This window comes from Stenella coeruleoalba, assembly GCF_951394435.1.
Source record: "Stenella coeruleoalba genome assembly, chromosome: 4".
In the NCBI taxonomy this organism is placed as follows: Eukaryota; Metazoa; Chordata; class Mammalia; order Artiodactyla; family Delphinidae; genus Stenella; species Stenella coeruleoalba.
Window position 1 is genome coordinate 133,791,110 of NC_137149.1, and position 26,128 is coordinate 133,817,237.

General features: G+C 34.9%; 1 protein-coding gene across 6 annotated transcripts in view; it reads right to left on the bottom strand.

Annotated features, from left to right (window-relative positions):
- Positions 1–26,128, bottom strand: part of RAP1GDS1 (Rap1 GTPase-GDP dissociation stimulator 1) — a 155,926-nt gene that overhangs the window by 114,662 nt on the left and 15,136 nt on the right. For 5 of the 6 annotated variants that reach the window (XR_013827936.1, XM_079919285.1, XM_079919284.1 and 2 more), the window contains exon 2: positions 6,822–6,932. Coding sequence is in view for 5 of the 6 variants with exons in the window: in XM_079919285.1 (XP_079775411.1) it covers positions 6,822–6,932 (111 nt within the window). In the remaining variant the exon portion in view is untranslated. The remainder of the gene's footprint in view (positions 1–6,821; positions 6,933–26,128) is intronic. The other variant, XM_079919282.1, reaches the window with a different exon arrangement.

Consider the following 26,128-nt stretch of genomic DNA (forward strand, 5'->3'; position numbering starts at 1 on the left):
ATTCCTAGATATAAATATATTTGAATATATACTGTCTCTTCTTTCTGCTTCTGACTAACATGTATCTTGGACCTATATGCTACTACTTCCTTAGAATCTAACCCTAGGATAATGAACTTAAGGTTCATTATTTTAAATGGCCTCTTTTAAAAATGTCTGCTCCTCCACTGAATAACCCAACTACATTTTATTGATGACAATGATGATGATTTTGTTTCTAAGCTTCATTTCCATCACATCATACTGGCTGGTCCAATTCTTAAACCACCCATAATTCAAGAAATGATAGCCTATAAAACTCCAATAGAAATATTTATAAATATTTTATAAAATTTTAAAAATGAGATTCAATATATAATCAATAATTTTAAAACGTTTCATGAGATATTTTACTTTTGAGGAAGTACTAAGTCTTTGAAGTATAGTATGTATTTTATACTTATGGCATACCTAAATTCAGACTAGCCTCATTTCAAATGCTCAATAGCCATGCAGAGAATGGATACTGTATTGGACAGCACAAGTTTAGAAGATTCCTCTGGAAGGCTAATGAGCATAGTATTCCCTGCGTTTTTCCATGTTTAACAGAATTTTGCTATAGCCTTGATACTTACTGAGCACCTTGGCTCAATATAAAATTCTTATTCCTTTAGTTTTCTGAAAATACTGCTCTAATATTGAATTGTTTTGCATATTGTTGTTGAAGAGTCTGATGCCAATCTAATTTTCTTTTTTTTTAAATAACTTGATCTTTTAGCATGGAAGCCTGGAGGATTTCTCCTTTGTATTTATTTTTACCTTTAAAGTCTAAAAGTTTTGCTAGACTTCTTCGAAGTCAATTTTCACAAGTACATGCTAGGTCCTTTCAACATACAGATTCTGGTCTTTTTATACTTCAGAAAAGTTCATACTTTTAAATATTAGCTCTGTTCCACTGTTTTGTTTTTCTCCTTGAGGATTCCAGTTGCACATATGTTGGATCTTTTTGCCTATCTTCCATATTAATCATTTTCTCTTTGATCCTTTATTCTGTCTTCATTTTGCCCACTTTCCTCAATGCTCCTTATTAAATTTTCAGTCACCTCTGTTCTTCCTTGGTACCTTGTAATTTAGTTTTACTTTTTAAAATGATTCTTTTCTTCATTATCTTCTAGTCAACTCTTACTTTACATCTTCCTACTAATTATCCACTTTGGTTCCAAGTTTCTGAATTTCTTACCCAGGTATTCTTTTTCCTTTTCATAATTGCAAAGGCTTAAGGATGTTTAATATAGGTCATGGTGTTCTGTTACTGATAACCACTTCGTGGGTGGTTTAGGAGAAAACAATTCAATAACTAAAATGTTTTGATTCTTATTTTCTGCTTTGTTCCTTGTAGCACCTATGTATGTATATAGCCTGCAATTTCCTATTCAGTGTATAGTTTTTCTTTTCTTTAACTAGCAGTAAAAGTTGTATGCAGTAAGGGTAAGGATGAATTCTCAGGTTTTTTAGTTCAAAAGCTCCCTCTTCTGAACTTAAACCAAAGGGGGTTATTAGTGTGTCTTCTAACAGTATGATTTTCTTATTTCTACAGAACACTTACTTTCTCCATCTTGCATCCTTCTTTTCCTTCAACACCACGTCTACAAGGGAGAACAATTTCATCCCCCAAAGTGGCACTCTCCTGATCTGTTGCCTAGGGTCCTGTGTACCTTTAAGTCTCCTCCTTTTGATTCCCAATAGCCAATGCTCCAATTGAATCTAAGGCCAGATCTTAGAATTTTCCCACCAAGTTAAGACTTTTTCTTTCTAAAGGCAATTTTAACTGTAAACTATCACCCCAGGCTCCTGATTCAACCCCTCTCGTCCTTTCCATGTGGTCTCTGCAGTCTTCATGAACTCTCTCTAAAAATGGGCTCTGAAGCTGAGTAGGCTAGATTTGGATATTAATTTCTCTCTCCTAATAATCTGAAGTTCTTAGTGTGTCTCCAGGGCATAGGTTATAGATATTTGATTTTATCTGATTTTTTGTTGATTTGTATGGCTTTTTAGACTGCGTAGAAAAATTCAAACTTAGGTGGCCACCACTACTCTATGGCAATCCAGGGGTCTTAATTCATCAAGAATTGTCAGTGTCTTTTTAGTTGACCACGTTCTCTAGTTTAGTCTAGTCTCCTCTACTCTTAAAATACTACCTTTATTTAGTAAAAACTGAACCTTTGGTAATTTATGATTAGCACCAGTCATAAGCCCTCATTAATGATGGACACAATAACTAAAAGAGCCACATAATACAAAACTATATAAAGGAGGTGAACACCATAATGAATCTAGCTTGCAAAGAAAACTGCAAATGTATCACTCTGTGACACATTGGATAACGTAGGATAAAAAACTGAAATCTAGATATTACTGTGAAAGAATTAAGTGAAATAAATTTTCATTTCTACTAAAGCAGCAGCGATCTTTCATGCTCAGTAAATGAAGATTTAACAAGGTTATTGAAAAACAGTTGATAATAAATTTCAAAGTCCTTACTTGGGAAATAATTTTGATACATGACAGTAAGTCTGTTCAGAAATATTAAAGGCATAAAGCAGACTAAAAGCAAACAACAGACAATTCTTACTGTTAGAGAAGATTTATAATCTACGTTAGTAGCTTCTGTACATAATTTGATATGTTTAGGATTATAGCCTAGTAGGGAGCCAAAAATCAACACACTGAATAAAATAAAGAACAAGCGTTAAGAAATAACCTAAGAATTCAACAGGTAGATGAGTATTACCAAGTTAGGAATATGGAACTAGATACTAAATACTTTCTTCTTTAAAAACAAGTAAACTGATGTTCTTTCATAGGGTTTTCTATAGATAATAAACAATTACGTGACACTTGTATGAAATAGGAATTGCCATTGGGCAATTGGTTAAAGTTAAAATACAAACGTATATGAGGCAATGAGAAAGAGGAAAACAGCCTAATCCTTAGGGAAAAAATTGAAAGTGGTGCTGGTGATCATGCTGGCACTGTATTGTGGTTCCCCCAGCCAACAAGAACATGGTCCCCATGCTCTTACAACAGAATAGAATTTTTATTATGAATAGACTGTTAATTTTGCTTATTTGGGGGCCTTTAATTCATGCTAGTAGTTTGTCTTATAAGGTGGTTCAGATGTCATACTCTCTAAGGACAATTCCTGCCTTAATGTTTACGGATAAAAATGTGGGCTGTTTTACATTTTCAAATAAGCATGAAATAGAATAACCGGCACTACAATTCAATAAGCATTTACTGAGACTCTTCTAACTATTCTCTGAATCAAAAGAGACCAGAATAAACGGGCTGATTTCTTGGCTGGTAGCCTTCATATATTTACTAAAAACATTTTAAAGCTGAGATCTAAAGTATTTATATGAGTGAATGAATGCTTCTATATTAATTTAGATCAGAGATTTACACAAAATGCTTGCTCAAACAAAATATTTTCCATAAAGTCTAGTACGTATTCAAATTTTCAACTTTTGTCTTTTAAGATCCTTACATATACTAGATTTAATGCCCCCCCAAATTTAAGAAAACACTCTGAAGTCATACATCAAAGCAAAAATTCTAATTCAGATTATGATAATCTGTAATATACAATTCAAAAATACTAAATTCCCACAGTGTAAAAACTTAAAAGCATAATTTCTTTCCTCTCAGAAATGTCCTTTCCATTGGTAGGTTAGTAAACTGTAAAACAGAACTTTAAGATTAGATTTCCATTACACACATTACCATCTTGTAAAGAATGGAGAAATCATTCTTTCTTGATCAGGTGCAATTCTAGTGCAAACACTGATATTTTTTAGTTAAAACACCTGACACTAGGAAGAATTATGAAATTAGAACTTCTCTGTGTAAAAAAAGCCAGTATAGATTCTAAGTTATATGCTTTATAATTTTACCTTTAAGAGCATAGAAGTAGTGACGGATCAAACATTTTATTCAGGGAAGTAAGAACTTTATAAAATAAACATTTCCCTGGTATTTAAAAAAAATTTTTCTTGCTTAAAAGCTAGATGTTAATTTTATAAAACATACCAATTAATATCTATAAAATAAATATATAGCTCAAAGGGGAAAATGGTTTATAAATTTTCTTCCTCTGTAATAATAATTTGAAACTATTTTAAAGAAAAAGCAAAAATTTAAGACAATATTAAAATCTAGTTTCTGAAAACACTTTCACATTCTATAAACGCAGGAAAAAAGCTGCACTTTACTCAGAATGTAGTTTTTTATTTTGTAAACTAAGAGTTCAAATTCAAACTCTGTACTCTGCCAGAGCAAGGCAAGTACCGTTACAGGGACTGTTTCCTTATCTTTTAAATGGTGATGTATATAATACCTCCTCATGGGTCTACAGGAAAGATTAGATTAGACAACAGATATAAGTCTGAAGTCTAGTGCTGAGTACACAGTGGATGCTCAATCAATGATAGATATTATTTGTGGATGCTCAATCAATGATAGATATCATTTGTAAGTCAGAGACGGAACATCTGCATGAACCACCTCTTCCTACATCAAATTCTTTTGTGTCAATAGTCTCAGATGTGAGGACAATTATGAATTTTATTACAGATTCTTAAGAAGCCATATTCCTTTTGTTCCCTTCCTAAGGAGTCAATAATTAAATTGGTAGAGTCTGTTGTTTTCATTACCACTTTGTAACTATTTGGCCTTAACATTTTATGATATATAATTTCAAGACCATTTTCAATAAATGGGTCCAACGAATAACTCTGCAATGGGTCTGAAATTTAGTTCAGCAACTATATACACTTGTCAATATTTCCTGAATCTGTTCTTTAAAAAGCTATAAAATGTTGCTTCCTTTTTTCATTTCTCTTCAACAATTTCATCTATCTGTGTACCAGTCTTTCCCGGAGAGGGCTGAGCAAGCCTCCATGTATAACCAAGGATATCACCTCCGTGTCCTTCAGGTCCTGAACAAATGGTCCATTTAGAAAATGCTACTTGTTTTTAACACAGAGAAAAAACTGGGCCATTTAAAACAAAATAAGTTATAATAAAACAACGCTTGAAAAAAAATGAACTTGAGATACTCAATTTATACAGACTGATTACAAGATTACGTAAATCTGCCTATACAGGCATGTGTAAAACTCAGGTCATTATGTGGTTCTAACCAAAAGAATATTCTGTGATCATGGAAATAGTTTATACCTGTGATCCCCAATAAGGTAGTCACCAATCAAACATGGCTATTGAAAGTTAGACTAAAGAACTTAATTTTTAATTAAATTTAATTGTTAAAATTTAAATAGCCACCTTTATCTACTATAATGGAGAGTACAGCCTTACACATTCTCTCTTATTTTTCTTTACCACTGTGACCCTTATCCAGATGTTTTTACTGAACTCCTTATTTTAAATCCCTTCTCTGATATCTCTAAGATTAAATAGCTTGACATAATTATAATCTCAAAAGCAAAATATTACTAAAACAGAATTTTAAAAGCTACCTTAAATGTGCTTTTTGATAAAGAGTACTGCAATCAATTATTTTAAATTTTCTAATCACAGTTTACTAAAAAAGAAAAAAGAAAAAAAATGCATACATATCAGAGTGCTTGAAACTGAACTCTAACAATACAGTCTATTCTTCCTCCTGAATTATTTGTCAGCTACATAATTAGTCCCAGGATAAAATAATGGCATAATTAAAAACAAGCACAGCATAAACCACAGCACAGCCAAGGAGAATTAAGGAAACAAATGAAAATTATTCTGTATCTGTCTATTCATTGTGATAATACAGAAATTAGTGAATAGAAATATGATGGATCAAATGTAACAATACAATGTATTAGTCAATGAAGAGTTGTATAATTTTTATCTCTTATTTACCACGCCACCAAAGATCAAGTGTTACCTCAGTTTTACAGGGTTTCTGGATGACTGCTGATGGCTCTTTCCAATTAAACCTAAGCATACACATTATTTTAAAGTAAAATGATTAAAAAGATCTCAGAAAAAAAATTTCAAGTGTTTTAAGCTCCCTCTATCTTTCTCTCTCTCTCTCTTTCTTTCTTTTCCTTCCTTCCTTCCTTTCTTCCTTCCTTTCTTTCTTTCTTTTCCTCTCTGTTTCTCGTCCCCACATGTAAACACAGTCTTTTTTTAAAGCGTAGTTAGGTGTTAAGAAGAAAAACAACTTTGGCGCTTATCTGTTAAGAACTGCCTCTCTCTGGGACTAGTATTAATGTCATCACCACCAATCAATTCCACCTTTCTTCTGCCTATCAACTTGGCTTTCAGTATCCTGGGGGAGGCGAGGTAAGTAGGAGGGTGAACATGTAAAACAATCTCAGTATTCAGGGATAGGATTCAAAAGAATTCAAGTTATGTGAATGTAAGTTATGTGCTAAACTATATACCAATTTCTGAATGACTGTTGATTTGATTTTTTGTTTGGCATTTGAGTAAACATAATAAAACTTACTATTTTTTTTTACATCTTTATTGGAGTATAATTGCTTTACAATGGTGCGTTAGTTTCTGCTTTATAACAAAGTGAATCAGTTATACATATACATATGTTCCCATCTCTCTTCCCTCTTGCGTCTCCCTCCCTCCCACACTCCCTATCCCACCCCTCTAGGTGGTCACAAAGCACCGAGCTGATCTCCCTGTGCTATGCAGCTGCTTCCCACTAGCTATCTATTTTATGTTTGGCAGTGTATATATGTCCATGCCACTCTCTCACTTTGTCACAGCTTACCCTTCCCCCTCCCCATATCCTCACAGTATGGAGGTTCCTTAAAACTTACTATTTTGAGCCAAGGCTTGAAGTAGACAATCCAAGCATCCTTCTAAACTATCATCAGTTCTGTCAACAGCTGTTATCTTCAGCTTCTTCAAGGTATCACTGAGATTATCTGCTTAGAGAAAAAAGAGCAATCAGAAACCTCTCTAACCATCATGTTACATGATAAACAGTACCACTAACAGGCATAAGGCTCCCATATGGTGAATTAATTTCCACATACATTCCAAAATGGCAATGGACTATACGATTACATATTTTTTAAATAAAATTTTATCCATTTAACTCCTATAAAATATTCATTCTGTATCTGTAAGATACCAAGAATATTCCATAGATAGTCACAGAACATCTTTTCAGCATTCTTGTACCTTATTTAGCTTGTTCAGGAACAAGCCATAGTTAACTGAAAAAAAAAAAAAAAAGGTCTACAAAAAATTACATAGCTTTGCAAATAATACTTTATTACATTTTTGGCTTCCTCTGTTGTATTTTAAATACATAAAATGAAAATGAAGGTTTAGAAAAGTTTCAAAATGATATGACTTAAAATAATAGTCTGATGACTATAAAACCTGTTTTAACAATGCCATTTAAAAAACGCTTCAAAGTACTGCTTTAAGCCAAAACATGTACATTTTGGATTTTAAAGCAATGCTCTCCTCCTAAATTATACATGGATTCCTCTAGACCATAGACTGTTAAAAATCTTTTTACACTATTAAAAATTATTTAGGACCCCAAAGAGGTCTTTTAAAATTTTTTATTCAAGTTTAGCTGATGTATAATGTTATATAAATTATAGGTGTACAATATAGTGATTCACAAAGTTTAAAGGTTATGCTCCATTTATAGTGATAAAATATTGGCTATATTCTGTGTTGTACAATGTATCCTTGTAGCTTATTTTATACATAATAGTTTGTACTTCTTAATCCCCTACCCCTTTACTTCCCCTCCCCACTTCCCTCTCCCCACTGATAACCACTAGTTTGTTCTCTATATCTGTGAGTCTGTTTCTTTTTTGCTATATTTAATAGTTTGTTGTATTTTTTAGATTTCATATATAAATGATATCATACAGTATTTGTCCTTCTCTGACTCATTTCACTTAGCACAGTACTCTTTAGGTCAGTCCACATTGTTGCAAATGGCAGAATTTCATTCTTATTTTATAGCTGAGTAGTATTCCATTGTGTGTGTGTATATATACACACAGACACCTCCCCCCAACATCTTCTTTATCCATTCATCTGTTGATGGACACTTAGGTTGCTTCCATATCTTAGCTACTGCAAATAATGCTGCTATGAACATTGGGGTGCATGTATCTTTTCGAATTAGTGTTTTGGTATATATACCCAGAGTGGTAGTTCTAGTTTTATTATTTTGAGAAACCTCCATACTGTTTTCCACAGTGTAGCAACAACTTACATTCCCACCAAAAGTATACAAGGGTGCCCTTTTCTCCACATCCTCACCAACATTTGTTATTTGTGTTCTTTTTGATGACAGCCATTCTGTCACTTGTGAGATTAATATCTCACTGTGGTTCTAATTTGCATTTCCCTAATGATTAGTGATGTTGAGCATCTTTTCATGTGTCTGTTGGCCATCTGCATGTCCTCTTTGGAAAAATGTCTGTTCAGGTCTTCTGCCTATTTTTTAATCAAGTTGTTTGTTTTTTGATGTTGAGTTGTATAAGCTGTTTATATATTACGGATATTAGTCCCTTATTGGTCATATAATTTGCAAATATTTTTTCCTATTTAGTAGGGTGTGTTTTAATTTTGCTGATGGTTTCCTTTTCTGCGTAAAAGCGTTTAAGTTTAATTAGGTCCCATTTGTTTATTTTGCTTTTATTTTCTTTACTTTAGGAGATGGATCCAAAAAATTAATGCTGCGATTTATGTCAAAGAGCGTTCTGCCTATGTTTTCCTCTAGGAAATTTATAATTTCTGGTCTTACATTTAGGTCTCTAATCCATTTTGAGTCTAGTTTTTTATATGGTGTTAGAGAATGTTCTAATTTCATTCTTTTCCATGTAGCTGTCCAGTTTTCCCAGCACCACTTATTGAAGAGACTGTATTTTCTCCATTGCATGGTCTTGCCTCCTTTTCTGTAGATTAACTGACCATAAGTGTGGGGGTTTATTTCTGGGCTTTTTATTCTGTTCCACTAGTCCGTGTGTCTGCTTTTGTACCAGTACCATACTGTTTTGATGACTGTAGCTTTGTAATAAAGTCTGAAGTCAGGGAGCGTGATTCCTTCAGCTCTGTTCTTCTTTCTCAATATTGTTTTGGCTATTCAGGGTCTTCTGTGTTTCCATCCAAATTTTTAAATTATTTGGTCTAGTTCTGTGAAAAATGTCACTGGTATTTTGACAGGGATTGAATTGAATCAGCAAACTGCCTTGAGTAGTATGGTCATTTTAACAATAATAATTCTTTCAATCCAAGAACACAGTATATCTTCCATCTGTTTGTGTAATCCTCAATTTCTTTCATCAGCGTCTCATAGTTTTCCAAGTACAGGTTTTTTTTACCATCTTAGGTAGGTTTATTCCTAGGTATTTTATTCTTTTTGATGCGATGGTAAATGGGATTGTTTCCATAATTTCTCTGATTGTTAGTGTACAGAAATGCAAACAAATTTCTGTATGTTAATTTCGTATCCTTCAACTTTACCGAATTCATTGATGAGCTCTAGTAGTTTTCTGATGATGTGTTTAGGATTTTCTATGTATAGTATCATGTACAAAAGAGCTCTGTTTTCAATTATTTATATTGATATTTAACATACTAAAAATTAAAAATGAGACTTTTAAATACTTATTTTAGTAATTCATTTAAACCTAACAAATATAAAACTATTATCTGTTAACATAATTATATTTTTAATGAAAAATAATTATATTTCAAAACCAACTTACTGAGAAGAGTGGCATTTTTCTACATTTTCACAAATCTCTGTAATGTCTGCCTTAATAGAAGAAAACTGGATTCTCATATCTGCTTCTGTACTCAATCTTTATAATTTGTTGTTTTGGTTAAGTAGATGAAAAAAATTCAGCCTCACACATATACATAGTTGGAAAACAAGGGAGTATTTTAACAGCCTTTTCAGATAACAGTGGATAGTCTTTGATACTACACCAAAATTTGATTAGTGGTAGTGTTTTAAAGGCTAGTTACCATGTGAATCTGAAACAATATCACTGAGCTCTGCCAACTGTTACATGAAAATCCACTGCTCTTTTGCATTTTGAATCTTTCATGCATGCAACATGTTTGTCATCCATGCATTGGTCATTTAAAAAATTAGGTCATGGAGTTATGCACATCTTCCAAACACTGACACATTTCATTGTACTATTTCAAAATATCACATTTGTTAATATCTTCACTAATCTTTTTTAAAGACTAAGTACTGGGAAGCTGTCAAGCCTAAGGTGATACAAGTTTTCCAAAATTCTAATTTTCTCTTAAAACCTCTAATTTTATCACCAGCAACAGATACTGTGAGTTGTTTTCCTTAAATGACAAATTAACCTCATTCGTGAGAAAATATCTGCCAAATATGAAAAGCCAGTTCGTCTCTCTGTTCTTTCAAATTAAAAAAAAAAGTTATTCCATGAAAAAAAGTATCTCAGTCAGCTCACAACTCAAAAGATTGCACAACTGCTTTTCTTAAAAACAACCATCAGACGTTACGATGCAATGCAGGTGTTTTCTGTGTACTTCCCATTTTATCAAATAGTATATTTTTAAAATGTGTATTAAAAAGTTAAGAGTTTTAAAAACATTGTTTTTCCTGCTTCATCATGGACATTCTTAAGTAAAACTGGTATTTTTTTTTTAACCTCAAGTATACAATGGTAAAGAATACAATAATTACTAGTTATTGTAGTTTGGTGCTACTAGTAGCCTGATTCACACATACTGAAGCACTAGCAATTTTTTACCCACAGATGCTTTTGCACCACTGTCAGTGCAAATGTCAATACAGTGAAAAAAGACAAAAAATGTCTTTTGATGATACCACACAAATAGTTTTGACCTCATGGGCACCCTAACAGCACACCAAGGACTCCTGGGATTGCTGCTCTAGTATTAGAATTTCAGGCATTTTCTTACTTCAAAGTAAGGTGTAAATTTTAATAGACTTTTGTACATTGCCAGCTCATGACAATTCTAAAAATAAAGTGGAATTCCCTATTATAAAATGAGTGGTAATTTATTTTCCAGGTCAACCCAGGAAAAAGTAGACAAAAATTTACATTAAATAATACTAACATGCTCTAGTGATGTCTCATACAACTGTGATTAACCTAGTAATCCTAAACCTACTTTATAAAAAAAATCCCAGGTTATCATTCACAACGAATGTTAATATTTATTTTCCTAAGAGGCCTTAAATAGTTTTGAGAAATTGATTTTATTTCCCTAAAGGAAAAGAAAACTATATTCATATATATGTCTTCTATTAACTAAAAAGAAGTTGTAGGGCATCACATCTCAGATATACTTGTTCTATCTTATTACATGGATATAGGTTGATTTTTCTGAAATAAAGTATGAATAATATATCATATCTAAGTTCATACTACTAAAAGTAATAAAAAGTAATTACCACAACACTGAGGAAAAAAGATATAATGTTAGTCAAATGATAATAATACATCAAAACTATGAGTCAACAAGTAATAAAAGTAGTTAGGACGTACTTAGTACTACCTATATTGGCATCTGGATCTGTTTTACTTGTTTCCTTTCCTTCATTCCATCCCCAGTGCTCCTTGTTTGACATCCCTTTCTTATCAAGTTTCAGCCTAACTGTCACAACCCCAGAGACCATCGTTCTTCTAAGTCTTCTCTTCCCCAACCCTCCAGGGTTACTCTCTATCACTGCATCCATCCTTCACAGCACTATTCACAGTGTGCAGTTATATATTCTTTTGTTTAATTGGTAATATATACTCCCCCTCTATATTGTATGGGGCACATTGTTAACTATAGTCATTGCACTATACCTATTACTTGGCACAAAAAGGTAGCCAGCAAATATTTATTAAATTAACTAAGTGAATAAGGGAATGAATTCCTTACTTGCAGAAAGCTCTCTAGTTACCATCCTTTATATCACACACTTATGAGCCAAAGTATACCAATAGGGAAGGGAAGGTAAATGTTAGCTGCTATGCACCTACACTATGCACTCCATATTATCAGAAATAGAAATACAGGATCTTATATTTTAATATAAGGAAGATATCAGTGAAGATAATTTAAGTACTTAAGAATATAAAATATATAACTAAAAAAATACATAGACCATTCCATTTTTAAAAGACTTCTACTCAGTAAAAAAATCATTCAGTCTCTCCATAGAAATAATTATATGCCTACTAATGATGTGGGATCTTTTTAGAAAAAGTTCATTAAATTCTTCATCCAGAGACAACCAACGCTGTCAACAGAATTATTACAAATTTAATGTATTTTTTAACCATTTAAAATGAACGAACAGGTTAGTACTTAAAAAACTCTTGCTGTGAATCTGTTTATAGTGTCAGAATGTTGATATCTTGATTGGAATAGTGATTACATAAGTATGTACATTTGTCAAAGCTCATCAAACTGTATATTTAAAATCTGTGTATCTTAGTCTGTGTGAATTATACCTCTTTAAAAGAGCATACTGGAAAATAAAATGACTGGGGCAGTAACCCCTTTCCCACTGGTCTCAAGCTTCCTTACAGGGAATTTTTACAACGACACTTCTTCTGGCTCCTCACTTGGCAACTGCCACCTCCATTCTCCAGGAGAGGAATGATTTATTTGATTAACAAGTTGAGAGAGAAGAACTGGATATGCATGGCTTAGCCCCTTCTGGGCTCCTGAGTTTTTAGTAGAAGGGGCAAGAATTCTCTGTTCCTCTCCATCTTTGACTGTCCAGGGGCACCAGTGACAAGGTTATTAGTAAATACATTTAATTCAGCCCTGAAGTATTAGCCATTCCTTTGTGACTATACAAATAAGCTCTGTCCTTCATTCTAGACTTTAACAATTTTAAAGCAGTTATTCTGAATTCCAACAGAGAACTCATCTGCTTATATCGCCAGTGATTCTGAACTTGGGTAGGGAATGGGGGTATTATTTTTGGACTCCTTCAAAGCATGACAGTACATCTCAGTAGTGAATCCTTACCATCCAAATATTTTGTGTGTGTAAATCCAGATTTCCGTACTTTATATTTACTTATGATTTAAGACACTGTAATTATTCTAATAGAAAATTTCTCAGCTTCTGGCTGGTGGGGAGGGTAGGGGAAGTAAGTAGAGAATGATAATTTTCATGGGAAGTTCTAGTACTAAGAAGTATTAACAACTAAAATAAAAATTTTTGCCTTAAAATAATAATCTCTTCCTTATATTACAGCATATGGTCTAGCTTGTCTTGTGAAAGAAATTATGACATCTTCAAAGAGTTAAAGCAGGGACTTCCCTGGTGGTGCAGTGGTTGAGAACCCGCCTGGTAATGCAGGGGACACAGGTTCGATCCCTGGTCCAAGAAGATCCCACATGCTGCGGAGCAACCACAACTACTGAGCCTGTACCTCTAGAGCCCAGGAGCCACAACTACTGAGCCCGCATGCCACAGCTACTGAAGCCCGCATGCCTAGAGCCTGTGCTCCGCAACAAGAGAAGCCACTGCAATGAGCAGCCCGCGCACCACGACGAAGAGTAGCCCCCGCTCGCTGCAACTAGAGAAAGCCCGTGCACAGCAACAAAGACCCAACACAGCCAAAAATAAAATAAATTATAATTAATCAATTAATTAAAAAGAAGGAGTTAAAGCAAATTTGACTTCTGTCCTTAATTCTCTGTCTCCTACTTCTTAACCACTTAATTACTCTTAAAACCTAACCAAACTGTCTAAAACTCTATCAAAATTAGTCTGGCAAAAGTCTTAAATGATATCTCGACAAACACAATGGACTTTTCTCAATTCTATTATTTGACATCTTACTTCAAAACACCAGTGTCTCTAAATATTTGTTCTTGGTCTTCTTCTCTATCTGTCCCTTTAATGTTAGTATGACCGCAGTTTTGCCCAGAGTCCTCTTCTCTCTCTGGACAATATATACATGTTCACCAGAGAATTAGAATGGTATGCTGATCATCAACAAAAAAACCAAACAACCCAATCAAAAAATGGGCAGAAGACCTAAATAGACATTTCTCCAAAGAAGACATACAGATAGCCAACAGGCACATGAAAAGATGCTTAACGATGCTAATTATTAGAGAAATGCAAGTCAAAATACAATGAGGTATCACTTCACACTGGTCAGAATGGCCATCATCAAAAAGCCTACAAATAATCAACAAGGTCCTACTGTATAGCACAGGGAACTATGTTCAATATCCTGTGATAAACCATAATGGAAAAGAATATAAAAGAGAATGTATATATATGTATAGCTGAATCACTCTGCTGTACAGCAGACATGAACACAACATTGTAAATCAACTATATTTCGATTTAAAAAAAAAAGAATAGGGTATTCACTGACTATTAGGAATAGAAGAGATCTGTGATCTTCAGGATCAACTTTCTCCTTTTATAGGGACCTACAGGGATTTATATTCCAAGGTCACTCAGCAAGTATGCAGAATTGCTGTCGCAGGTCTCATTTTCACTCTTTTACTACTTAAATGATCGTAGGCAAGTTAATACTTAAACACATGATAGTATGTATAGACAGGGTAGCTTATGAACTGCAGAATGTGTAATGAGAATTTAATGATTTAAAATATTGAGTCCTATGTAATTGAAAATGTACATAAGTCCCACGTGGCCAAAAAACCCTAGCATTTTAAAGAGCTAATTAAAATGAAAATGTGAAAAAAAAAGTCTACAAATAATAAATGCTGGAGAGGGTGTGGAGAAAAGGGAACCCTCCTACGCTGTTGGTGGGAACGTACATTGGTGCAGGCACCATGGAGAACAGTATGGAGGTTCCTTAGAAAACTAAGAGTTACCACATGATCCAGCGCATGTATCTTTTTGAATTAGAGCTTTCATCTTTTCCAGATATATGCCCAGGAGTGGGATTGCTGGATCATGTGGTAATGACCTATATGGGAATGGAATCTAAAAAAGAGTGGATATATATTTATATGTATAACTGATTCACTTTGCCATACAGCAGAAACTAACACAACAACATTGTAAATCAACTATACTCCAATAAAAATTAATTAAAAAAAAGACACATGCACCTCAATGTTCATAGCAGCACTATTTACAATAGCCAAGACATGGAAGCAACCTCAATATTCATCAACAGATGAATGGATAAAGAAGATGAGGCATATATATATATACAATTTAATATTACTCAGCCATAAAAAAGAATTAACTAATGCCATTTGCAGCAACATGGATGAACCTAGAGATTATCATACTAAGTAAAGTCAGAGAAAGACAAATATTATATGATATCACTTATATGTGGAATCTAAAAAAATAGTACAAATGAACTTATTTATAAAACAGTAACAAACTCACAGACAGAGAAAACAAACATGGTTACCAAAGGGCAAGCGGGGGAGAGGGATACATTGGAAGTATGGAATTAATTAACAGATGCACACTACCACATATAAAATAGATAAACAATAAGGATTTATTGTACAGCACAGGAAACTATATTCAATATCTTGTAATAAAATATAATGGGAAGGAATAAAGAGAATATAGATATATATATATGTATAGCTTAATCACTCTGTTGTACACCTGAAACTAACACAGTATTATAAGTCAACTATACTTCAATAAAAAATATTAATTTAAAAAATAAAATAAATACATAGAATGTTATGCTGCCTCTCCTTCTATCCTTCCTTCCTTTATCCAGCTGGACAGATAACTTCCTTTATCTATCCAGCTATCTACCTATCAATGTAAAGAACTGCCACTTTTTAGGCCTTGTTACATTTGGATAAAATATGACTGCAACTTCTGATAACCCTGATCAGCAAGCTAGCTCTCATTCCAAGTGTCTCCTCTTAGAAGCCCTTGTTAAAGATATTAAGACATAAAGATATGAAGACAGCTATACTTTCCTGCTGGAACTTTGAAACAACCTTGTCCAGACTTTTCTCTTCCAATCCTGTATACCATTAGGCACCAGAGGCTCTTTATGCTCCAATTTCTCTATCCTATTAGCCAGAAACTCAATGTGCTGGTCTTTAAGTGTGTACTGCAATGGAAGAGTTTCAAATTTTACAGCTATCAGTTCCTCTCTTTTCTTAATATCAATCTAAGAAAAACTGACGAGAAAAGTGGGGTTATTTCTATATTTAAATAACTTGACTATAGAAGTGCCTAAGATAATCACCATCATTAAAGAATATACTGTCCCAAAGAGCCAGTCTCAAAATGAGACAGGATCATATTAGGCTAGTAAGTCCTGAAATTCTTTTCTTTTTTTAAAAGAGAAAAACAACCACTGTTTATTTCTAATATAATAATATAAAGTCAAACACATTGTGCAACTTTTGCTTTATAGTTAGCCTAAGGGGTGGGGGTTGATGGTCAGAATGGTTAATGGTAGGGAAGACATACCATTCATTTTTAACAAATTTGTATTTTCCAAACAGTATTCCCTAAATAGATACCTGAATGCTGATAGCATTATTTTATATGTAAGGATATCGACATTCAGTCACAAAGTAGATCAAAAAGGAAATTATTTTAGGTCCCAGAATAATTCAGTTTTTAGTCTTATTTTCATTCATTTTTTTTCCTTCTGAATCTCATTAGCTGAAACTTGAATTTTTTTTTAAATTTAAGTATAGTTGATTTACAATGTTTCAGGTGTATAGTAAAGTGATTCAGATATATACAGATACATATATATATTGTTTTTCAGATTCTTTTCCATTATAGGTTATTACAAGATACTGAATATAGTTCCCTGTGCTATAAGTAGGTCTAATTGTTTATTTTATATATGGTAGTATGTATCTGTTAATCCCAAATCCCTAATTTATCCCTCTCCCCTTTTTCCCCTTAGTAACCGTAAGTTTTTCTACGTCTGTGAGTTTATTTCTGTTTTGTAAATAAGTTCCTTTGTATCATTTTTTAGATTCCACATATAAATCTGAAGTTCTTTATGCTATTCATGGTAGCATAATTTTAAGAGTTTATCTTCTTCAAAGATATTATCTAGAAACAGTACCTTTAGTTTCAAGGTTACTGGATCTAAAAATATAGTGTATATTTTCAAATGTTCATTCTATCATCTTACTATATAGTAAGTGGATGGATGGATGGACAGACTGACCGACTGACAGATAGAGAGGTGTTTATCTCTCTGGACAACTATATCACTGTTGATAATACCCATTAGGAGACAAATTTATCCCCCTTCAAATGCCACTCAATATTTTCTAAATATACAGCGTCTTAGTAATAGCAACACTCTTAAAAAAGAGATTATTTCTTGCAATTGAAGAGAATTAACCTTCATGTATATATATAGTAGCAAAGCTTTACTATCATCATTATTACACACACCAAATGAAAATAAAAATTATTTTTATACTAACATGCTTTTCAAGCACCTAGAACATAGTCAATGCATGACTGGAAGAATTTCAAATTCATCTCCAAATGAATGGCATTAAGTCAGTTTGGGGCACCTGGCTTAGGGAGCTGGAAATAATAACAGTCTCTCCTGAACATTATATTTCACTTATCAAAAGGGTTTAGTATTTGACAAAATGAAACTATTTTAAAAGTTTGCCTGCTAAAGAAAGAAATGATTGTTTTTTTACTAGTACGATGATGGAAAGTACTGTATTTAAAAATTATAGTATTTTCAGCTTCCATATATTGTAACTCAGTTTCTATCTTACTTTTTTGCTTAATATATCTTTACAGAGTTTAGTCCCGAGCCAGGCCTAAAACCCAGAACACTTTTAAAAATTAGTCTATTGCAGACTTCCCAGGTGGCGCAGTGGTTAAGAATCCACCTGCCAATGCAGGGGACACGAGCTCAAGCCCTGGTCCGGGAAGATCCCACATGACACGGAGCACCTAAGCCCGTGAGCCACAACTACTTAGCCTGCACTCTAGAGCCCGCGAGCCACAACTACTGAGCCCACGTGCCACAACTACTGAAGCCACGCGCCTAGAGCCCGTGCTCCGCAACAAGAGAAGACACTGCAGTGAGAAGCCCGCACACTGCAACAAAGAGTAGCCCCCGGGCTTCCCTGGTGGCGCAGTGGTTGAGAGTCCGCCTGTCGATGCAGGGGACACGGGTTCGTGCCCCGGTCCGGGAAGATCCCACATGCCGTGGAGCGGCTGGGCCCGTGAGCCATGGCCGCTGAGCCTGCGCGTCCGGAGACTGTGCTCTGCAACGGGAGAGGCCACAACGGTGAGAGGCCCGCATATCGCAAAAAAAAAAAAAAAAAAAAAAAAGAGTAGCCCCTGCTCGCCGCAGCTAAAGAAAGCTCGCGTGCAGCAACGAAGACCCAAAGCAGCCAAAAATAAATAAATAAAATAGATTTATTTAAAAACATAGTCTATTGAGTCTTCCATTAAATTATGCTACATGTGAGGAAAAAACAAACTTTAAAAATATATTTGTTTCATTCTTTCTTTTAATCCATTTCTGCTAGTTGAGAACTCAAAGACCAACACAGGATATAAGTCCCCTCTGATTATTATCCCTCCCCCTTTACAAATAAATCTTACATTCTCCAATTTTCTTATTAACACTAAAATGAGTAAACGAAGATTGTTTCTGAGTCTTACGGAACCTGGGTCCAACTTACCAATTTCTATTCACCCAGGCTAGAAACCTCAGAAACATGTTCTTTCCAGAGCATATCACTGTTCTTTCAAAAGTATTCAGTGATGAATAACTGCCTAAAGTCCAGAATACCTTACATCAAAACCAAGTGCCTCAACTAATATTATGCCCTCATCTCATTACTTTCTCACACAACATATGTGTCAGTCCCACTAGATTACTGGCTTTTTTCCAGGCATATGCCCATTTTTACAACTGTGCTTATTAAATTCTTCCTGTCTAAAATGCCTTTCTGTGAATTCTCTATCTATAGAATAACTACTTACTCTGCAAAGTCAACTAATATTCGATTCTGATGTGAAATCTTCTGTATTCTTGCAGTCAGACCAACTCCTTTCTTTTCTAGGCTCCCATATCTTGTTCTTAACCTCAATGATGGCACGGATTTCACTGTTTTCTACATTGCCACTGTTTCACCATAATAAGCAACTCATGGACAAAAAAGGCACCATATTTTAATGATTAATAGCTTCTGGAGTCAGTCCATCTGGGTTCAAATCTTGGTTCCACCACTTAAACTGCATAAACTACACAAGCTTATTTTCTTTGTCTTCTCATATATAAAATGTGGATAACAATAATAAGCACCTCATCAGGTTGTTGTGAGGATCAAATGAGGTTATACATAATGCTCTTAGAACAGGCTATATAGCATGCACTAAGCAATCAAGCACTGTTGATGATTGTTGATATAATAATTATTAATAACTGTCATAGTTGTACTGCTCATTACACCCACCATGCTGTCTTGAACACAGTAAGCATTCAGTGAACAACTGCTGAACAGAATTTAATGGCACTCACCAGCTATGTCTACTTTTTTTTTTTTTTTTTTTTGCGGTACGCGGGCCTCTCACTGTTGTGGCCTCTCCCGTTGCGGAGCACAGGCTCCGGACGCGCAGGCTCAGCGGCCATGGCTCACGGACCCAGCCGCTCTGCGGCATGTGGGATCCTCCCGGACTGGGGCACGAACCCGTGTCCCCTGCATCGACAGGCGGACTCCCAACCACTGCGCCACCAGGGAAGCTCTTTTTTTTTTTTTTTTAATAAATTTATTTTATTTATTTTTGGCTGTGTTGGGTCTTCATTGCTGTGGGCGGGCTTTCTCTACTTGCGGCGAGCAGGGGCTACTCTTAGTTGTGGTGCGCGGACTTCTCACTGTGGTGGCTTCTCACTGTGGTGGCTTCTCTCTTCTCTTGTTGCAGAGCATGGGCTCTAGGCACACGGGCTCAGTAGTTGTGGCTCACGGGCTCTAGAGCGCAGGCTCGGTAGTTGTGGCACACGGGCTTAGTTGCTCCATGGCATGTGGGATCTTCCCGGACCAGGGCTCGAACCCGTGTCCCCTGCATTGGCAGGCGGATTCTTAACCACTGCGCCAGCAGGGAAGTCCCAGTTGTGTCTATTTTTAATTTGCTTTTTCAATGTTATTTAACATTTTACACACGCACACAAAGCTTAATTAAAATGCATAAATGTGATAACATCTTCTTTTTTGCCTGGTCTTCCCTGTCTCCATATCAATTTATTAAATTGTAATTTATTATTAAATTTGTTTCAACATATTTAAAAATTCTGTCATTAGTGAGAACTGAATAATTTTTCCCATTATCATGTGTAGGTGTTTATGCCTAGAGTAGAAAAGAGTTACTTTGTATAATTATTTCATAATCAGCCAAATTCTCTTATTAATATGAGGTTATTAAAAAGTGGGACTTTTTAGTTTCCTGAGTTTTCTGTATATAAAATTATGATTAGTAAAAAACAGATCGTGTTATCCCTTCTTTTCTAATGTTTATACCCATTCCCAAGAAAGACAGGATCAAACGAGAAAATAGTTCTGAACTCAATTAATTCATGGCCAAGTTAATCATTTTAGGTTAAAATTCAACATAGAAAACCTTCTCTTCTGCCCTTAATACCGTTGCATCCTCCATGACTCTCTGAAGGTGGGTAGATATACTCATATAAACACACATACACACCTAACAAAACAGGGACTTATTTCTTGGCAAGCAAAAAAAGGTGAAGTAGAAAAGTTCATGATTCAGTCACTACTGCTGCTACTATAGATTTCTGGGGTCAAAATATCAACTGGGGCAGCAGGGGGCGGGGGGAACACCTGAGAACTTAGGAAAAGATTTAAAATTTAATCATTTACTATTATCTTCATAATTATTGTTTAGTCACAGAATAAAGAATTTGAAACTTAAAGTGAATATAAAGCTAATGTAAATAGGCCATTTTCTTTAAATTCGTTTCCAAGATTAAGTTCCACAGAAGCATTCTAAGAGGAATCTACCTAAATACTAAATGTTTAGTGAACACTAAACTTGACTTGGAAAAGAGATACCAGAGCAAAACTGTAACAGTTCAAAATGCATGTGTGCAATATTTATTTTCAACAGCAATTCAGGCAATACCTGGAGAATTAGAAATATCTGTAATATTTAGAGAGAAACAAATGAAGACATAGAAACTGTTTTACTTAATGAAAGAACTCCAAAACAAATTTCATAAATATTAAACTCCTAATTTCTACCTTAATTCATTCATTACTTTAACATGTAGTCATACCTCTTCATACATGTGGGTTCTCTCCCAATACACTTCTCCAGGTTGCAAAGACATCATAACTTTGTGCCGATTTGCCAGTTATACACACATCTATCTACTGGATATGCTTCTTTCACTCCACAAGATGATTATAATTGCACATCTCACATTACTTCCTCCCTCACTTGAGACAAGATTACTAACTTAAGAGTTCATAAAAATATAAGGCCTTAAATGAATTTAATCAATCTCTTCTATATGTCAACGGTTTGAACTATATAAGTAGATAAATTCCAAAATTTAACTTCATGATCAAGTTCACAAATCTATTTAACTAAGAAATCGTTTTTATATACTATTGTACAGTTCTATTTCTTCTGTATTTTTCATTTTGCTAGTTTTATAGTCCTAGGTTCATAGAACTCATTTAGTTTATTTCTACTATTTCTACTATTTGATGGGACATTCTTGTACAACGGAGATTCTTCTAGGATACTCACATTGCTCTCCTATAGTAGAAACTTAATAAATCCTGAAAACCTACTTTACTGAGTTATTTGTACCTGCATTTCTTATTACATATTATGGCATAAATTGCCATGATTAAGAAATATTTTCATGTTACACTAAAAACAATGACTACGCTTCACTTTTTCTTCTCTAATTATTTCAGAAATTGGATTAAAACTTTTTGAGCAATCACTTTTCATGCATTCTTAAATGGAGTTGAAGTCTATTTTAGTTTGAACCAATAACACTACAGTCTTAGTAAGATGTCATGTTTGATTAGAGGGTCAAGAGTATGATTGATGATCTTCACAACTACAATATTAAACCATAATGGATAAGAGCATTTGGATAAGATACAGTTTGTAAAATTTTATTTCACACAATGCCAAAAGACCTTTTCACTTAGAGTTCAAGAATGATCTCACTGTTTTATAGCTGTCAAATATAGCTTTAGCAGATAGTATGACACAAACTGCTAATAAGTTAATATATCAGCTTTTTTTAAGAGAATGATTTATGCTGAGATTCAAGCTTAATTAATTCTTTGACCCAGAACTGACCAAGAAAAATACCAGGGAGATTTCTTCTCCTCAACAATCCCCTAACAGAAAGAGTTGAAATACAACCATACCAAATAGTTGTCAACACCCAGGATATTGTAAGCCAACTTAGAAAATCAATGTAGATAAATCTACAAAGCACAATGGCATTTGTCAAAGAATTTTAAAGACACCCAAGAATTATACTAGAACAATGTCGGTGAAACCGTGTAATTTGTCATATTACAAACAGCTTCCGTGTAGAAGAACTGTCGGAATGATCTCTATACACAAGAGTTCCAGAAAATGCTGGGAAGTGGAAACTATATACTTTCCAACTTGACTTCTGTACAGGTAAGCTAATTGAGTCTGTAACAAAAGAGAAACTCTCTAAACATAAAAACAGCTACTTGAAACATATTTACCCTGTTCCAGCTCCCTATACCTGGTACGTGCCTGCAGATCAACTGAGTCCTCACAGTATCAGCATTCTACCACCAGATGCCTCGGAACAATGTTTTATCAGTTCACGTCATTATCCTGCATTTCCCAGTTTCTCAGGCCCCATTTATCTTCAGGCTTTCATATTCTATTTAGTCCCTCAGAATAGTACATTGATCTTGGATTTAATATCTTAGCTGTGACCTTTTACTCCTCCTGGATACTAAAGTGTCTGCCTATAATGCTTCAGCTCCTGGCATTTAGATTCAAGAGTAAAAGATATCCTGCCTCCAAGCTCTGCCCTGGACTCTAGGATATGCCTGACAGGGGAAGGTGAGGAAGACCAGACAAGAGACAGGTAATATAATTTCAATAAGAGGAAATCCTGCCTAAATATATGGGAATTTTAAAAAGCTACATAAGGTAGATAAACAGAAGTGTTTGGGGGCTATTTACTTATACTTCCAAACAGTCCCGAGCAAATTCTTCACTAGAGTATTCTTAGAACTGTGACTAATCAATTATAAAGATGGACAAAGAAGCAAAGACCCTGCTTTATAATGCTTTGTAATAGAGAACTAGATTAAAGATTGACATAAAAGACCTACGTAAATGGAACTTTCTTTAGCTAGAGAAATATATAAAGAAGTACTTCATTAAGATTGGTACAAAGCAAATAGTCTCACTTCGTAACCGAATAAATACAAGAAAGATAATATACACTGAAATTTATAAACTTTTAGGCAACACCAACTTTTCTGGGTAATAAAATGCCAACCAGAGAAAAAGGATATATAAACAAGTAGTCATAAATGTGACAGATGAATTTAACATAGGCATATATTAAGGAACATATTAAGAATTTTAAAAATCTAATAAAAATGATAATGTCTGGACTGTAACTGATGAGCCCACAAAGGAATATTTTCCCAGGATACTGCTACAGAAAGCAAAAAGAAATGTGAGGGTCAAGGTAAAACAAGAGAATTTAGATAAAAATTAAATATATAAAACAGAAAGCATGATAATATCTGTACTTAAACCTATGATGTACCATGAATTTAAAAGGAATAAAATTCAAGCAATAGGATGAAGAGACATTTAAGTCAGTTATCAACCTATTTGTCTCTCAGCTCCAAATTCACCCTTATTGCCTGATCTATAAAAATGAATCTGGGGGCTTCCCTGGTGGCACAATGGTTGAGAGTCCGCCTGCCGATGCAGGGGACACAGGTTCGTGCCCCGGTCCGGGACGATCCCACATGCCGCGGAGCAGCTGGGCCCGTGAGCCATGGCCGCTGAGCCTGCGCGTCCGGAGCCTGTGCTCCGCGACGGGAGAGGCCACAACAGTGAGAGGCCCGCGTACCACAAAAAAAAAAAAAAAAAGAATCTGGGCCCTTTACATATTTTTCCTTTGTCAGATGGCATGATACAAGCTTCGTCTGTAGATGACAATGGATAGCACTGAAGAGGAAGGTGCTCTCCTTCCTGCTCAGCCTGCATAATTTTCTCCAGTGTCAAGTGTCTGCGAGTCATAGCATTCACCACACATTTTCTCCAGCTCTCAGCTCAGGCAGCAGTGCTGTGTACAACAGCCCCACACAACTCAAGGCTGCATCCCAGCCCCGGTTCCTGCTTCCCACACCATCTCTCAGCCCTGGAAGTATGTGTGCCAGAAGCCCTGTGGAGCTGGCTATCCAGAGCTACTCCAGCCCAAACTGTACACAGAAGTGTGCCGGGTTCCTGCAGAAGAGGGCTCCTCCAGCTCCAGGTTCCAGTAGTACCTGAAGGGGTGCTTTAACTTCCTCTGCATGCCCAACTATCTGTGTGCCACCCATCAACCCCAGCTTGCTTGTTCTCCCAGGAGTCTCCTACAGGTCTGATGGGTATGGACCAGCTCTGGCCTGGGCAACCCAGTGAAATTCTATGCCATCAGGGGGCCTGAAACTATATCTTTTAATGAGAATTCACCCTTCCAAAGAAGTGTGTGCTTCCTTGGATACACTCCTGCACCAAACACTTCAGAGTTTGCTATCTACCTTTAAAGTTACTCTCCAATTACTGTTTAATAGTTTTTACATCAAACGTCCCCTGTTTAAATTACTGTGTGTTGAAAGACAATTCTCTCTGGATTTCATGGTGTTCCTGCACTGTTGGGGCATTCTGAGCAAAGGAAGTTGATAACCTATAATAAAGATAAGTCTCCCACCCTTAGAATGGACACATTCTAGGATTGTAAAACATTGCCCTCTTCTTCCCAGATATTTGCTTTTAGCTTACTTTTAGGGTAACAAACCTAGAGATGCCATCCCTCTCCCAAGAGAGGCTTTGTTTAATTCAAGAGCAAAGATAAGGGGTATGTGTGCATGTGTTCCTCGAATGGCAGATGTGCCAGCAACCCAATATAAGCTCTCAGTGTCATAATTTTAGGATTCCTCTCTTAAAATTCCTCTCTGCTACATGTGCACCAATCACCAGTACTAAAATGTTCTATGAGTAATAAACCCTGTTCTAAGATCTACAGACCTCGTGTTTCCTGTCATAATACCTATACGTACATATAAATGTAACATTAGGTGGTTTGCCTTCTGATTGGACCTAGACTGATACAGATATATACATAGTCGGCTTAGAAAAATGAGGAGCTGTGTGGCAAACAAGTAAGAATATTAGCTCTTTCAGTGAAAAATATCATAGTCTATCAGATCATGAATGCTATGTATCAGGTGAATAAAGGTTAAGAAGATAACCTCAAACTTCTACTTGAACTAAGCATCTACCAAACGTCAAACACTGCCCTAAGTGCTAAGGATACAAAGATGTATACAACACAGTTCGCATAGTATAGAAAACTTTTTTTTTTAGTTTTAATTTTATTTTCGTGGGAATTACCTTCACATGTCTCAATTTACTCCCAGAAGCAATCAATGTTAACATTTTCTTGTGCATGCTTCCAGAAGCACTCTATTTATGCAATTATTTATATTTAAAAACACATACACACACACACACACACACACTTTAAAGCATAGTCAATCCAAATGTTACCATAGTACTCACTACCTTTCTCATGGTAATGATCTTAATAAAGTACCCATTATTATTAGAATCATTATAGTATTATTTTAGAAAATCTAATAACTACTATGTATCTGAAATTCTTTGGTAATTATATGAGAAAGTATTATTTCATTTAGTGGTAATAAACTTAGAAAACCCACTGTCTTCCAAAAGTGACAGGAAAGAAACAGACTCAAAATAATTTTGTCAAATATATAATATGAGCTTAACAAATATACGAATGTAAGATTAACATTAAAATTAATACCAGGTATAATAAATTTTCATTTGGAGAGAGGAGTACAGATATTCCTTT